Source organism: Oncorhynchus kisutch, unplaced genomic scaffold (assembly GCF_002021735.2).
Source record: "Oncorhynchus kisutch isolate 150728-3 unplaced genomic scaffold, Okis_V2 Okis01b-Okis20b_hom, whole genome shotgun sequence".
Lineage (NCBI taxonomy): Eukaryota > Metazoa > Chordata > Actinopteri > Salmoniformes > Salmonidae > Oncorhynchus > Oncorhynchus kisutch.
The window spans coordinates 1967959-1970458 of record NW_022261978.1 but is presented as its reverse complement, the minus strand read 5'-3'; the positions used below and the strand labels follow the sequence as shown (position 1 = coordinate 1970458).

General features: G+C 49.1%; 1 protein-coding gene across 1 annotated transcript in view; it reads right to left on the bottom strand.

Moving 5' to 3' along the window:
* The window catches only part of LOC109885759 (voltage-dependent T-type calcium channel subunit alpha-1I-like), a 196106-nt gene that overhangs the window by 30587 nt on the left and 163019 nt on the right, over positions 1-2500 (bottom strand). Inside the window, exons 21-23 of the mRNA XM_031811045.1 lie at positions 2087-2099; positions 1732-1910; positions 166-292 (exon numbers count right to left, since the gene is read on the bottom strand). Of these exons, the coding sequence (XP_031666905.1) occupies positions 166-292; positions 1732-1910; positions 2087-2099 (319 nt within the window). The remainder of the gene's footprint in view (positions 1-165; positions 293-1731; positions 1911-2086; positions 2100-2500) is intronic.

The window sequence follows — 2500 nt, the reverse complement described above, 5'->3', positions numbered from 1 at the left end:
TTAGAAGAATATGAGGATGTTGTGTATAATGATGAGGGTGAAGTTGCCCCTATAGATACTGAGCTTGGCATTTCCCCCCACTAATAGTAAAGGCTGTGACTTGAGGAAATGTAATCTGATCCTAGATCTGTACGTCACCCCGGGAAGATAATGCCGTAGTCCTACCTGCACACCCAGGATGCCGAAGATGATAAAGAAAGCACAGCAGATGAGGACGATGTTTCCTATAGGCTTCAGAGATGTGATGAGAGTCTCTACCACTAGCTTCAGGCCTGGAGCTCTACTGATCACCCTGACAGAGAGAGGGACAAAAAGGACTTCTCATCAATCTGGTCATCATCTATGATTCTGCTGTGATGTGTAACAGTGTGTAGAGTGACTGCTGTTAGCACTTATATTCCAGTGTGCAGGAACCCTGGTCATGGACAGAACACAAGGTGTTCAGGATTTCCCCCCAACCCAACCCAGCCCAAACAAACCTTCTTCCCCTAGTTAAATAATAATTCAGGTCCCTCAAACGTGTTAGTGCAGGGCTGGAACAAAAACCTGCACCCTCTTCAGGGTTATGAAGCTCCATGGTTACGAAGCTCCAGTGTTACGAAGCTCCAGGGTCACGAAGCTCCAGTGTTACGAAGCTCCAGGGTCACGAAGCTCCATGGTTACGAAGCTCCAGGGTTACAAAGCTCCAGGGATACCAAGCTCCAGGGTTACGAAGCTCCTGGGTTACGAAGCTCCATGGTTACGAAGCTCCAGGGTTACGAAGCTCCAGGGTTATGAAGCTCCATGGTTACGAAGCTCCAGGGTTACAAAGCTCCAGGGTTACGAAGCTCCAGGGTTACGAAGCTCCATGGTTACAAAGCTCCAGGGTTACGAAGCTCCATGGTTACGAAGCTCCAGGGTTACAAAGCTCCAGGGTTACGAAGCTCCTGGGTTACGAAGCTCCATGGTTACGAAGCTCCAGGGTTACAAAGCTCCAGGGTTACGAAGCTCCAGGGTTACGAAGCTCCAGGGATACAAAGCTCCATGGTTATGAAGCTCCATGGTTACGAAGCTCCAGGGTTACGAAGCTCCAGGGTTACGAAGCTCCAGGGTTATGAAGCTCTAGGGTTATGAAGCTCCAGGTTTATGAAGCTCCAGGGTTATGAAGCTCCAGGGTTACGAAGCTCCAGGGTTACGAAGCTCCAGGGTTACAAAGGGTTAGGACATACAACTTGATATAGGCCAAGTCCAGCCTGTAGTGAGTCTCTGAGAGAGAAATAGTGGGAGTTACAATCACCTTTTTGGTGTTTGGGTTATCAATCTGATGGTCAAGTGTTACCCTGAAGTACATTGACAGACAGTTGCATTGCATAATGCTTTAGATGATGTTCATTTCCAGACCAGATACAATGGACATCTGTTGTTGGTGGCCTATACTCCAGCAAGAGTAAAGAGTCCAACTAATATAAGTAAGTATCAGTCCTGTATTTATGGAGTGAAAGGTCAACTGAAATACATTGACATCATTGACAGACAGTTGCATTGCACCATAATGCTTTACATCACACTGTTTTCCAACATCAGTCCCTTAGTGAGTGAGATGTTAGTGAACTATTAACAACATTATCTACCTTAATATATACAGGTTGGAATAGATCAGCCTGTTATGTCAATGCATTTCTACCAAACAGGGTTTCCTCAGGCAGCATCCAAATAGAATTTCCACAGTTATTTCCAGGTAGTCCTCCCTACCTGAGAGGGCGTAGTGTCCTGAGCAGCCTGAGCACTCTCAGCACCCCCAGGATCTTAGCCCCGCCCGCCATGGACACAACAATGTCAATCAACGACACGAAGACCAGGAAACCATCCAGAACGTTCCAGCTGCTTTTCAGATAGGCCTTCTCACCCAGGTACAGACCCTTAGAGACCACCTGGGAGATGGAGGAAGGGGGAGAGGGAGGAAGGGAAGGAGGAGAAGAATGAGAGACACTTACAGTCTGTGAATTAATTTTAAGATAGCTAGGTGAGACAACCACATTTCACAGTCATAGTAAGTATATTTTCCCTCAATAAAGAGACAGTGGTAGAATCAGGTACGCCTTCTCACCCTTAGACACCACCTGGGGAGGGAGAGATGGGAGGGGGAGAGAGAGGAGGAGAGGGAGGGGAAGAGGAGTAGGAAGGATGAAAGGAAGAGGAGAGAGAGGAGGAGAGGGAGGGGAAGAGGAGTAGGAAGGATGAAAGGAAGAGGAGAGAGAGGAGGAGAGGGAGGGGAAGAGGAGTAGGAAGGATGAAAGGAAGAGGAGGGAGAGGAGGAGAGGGAGGGGAAGAGGAGAGAGATGGAGGAGAAGGAACAAATACACAAAAGGGAGAGTGGAGGCGGAAAACGGGGCAGAGGTGGAGGGAGAGGAGGAGAGGGAGGGGAAGAGGAGGGAGAGGAGGAGAGGGAGGGGAGAGGAGGAGAGGAGGAGGAGGGAGGGGAGAGGAGGGAGGGGAGGGGGGAGGAGGAGGGAGAGGAGGA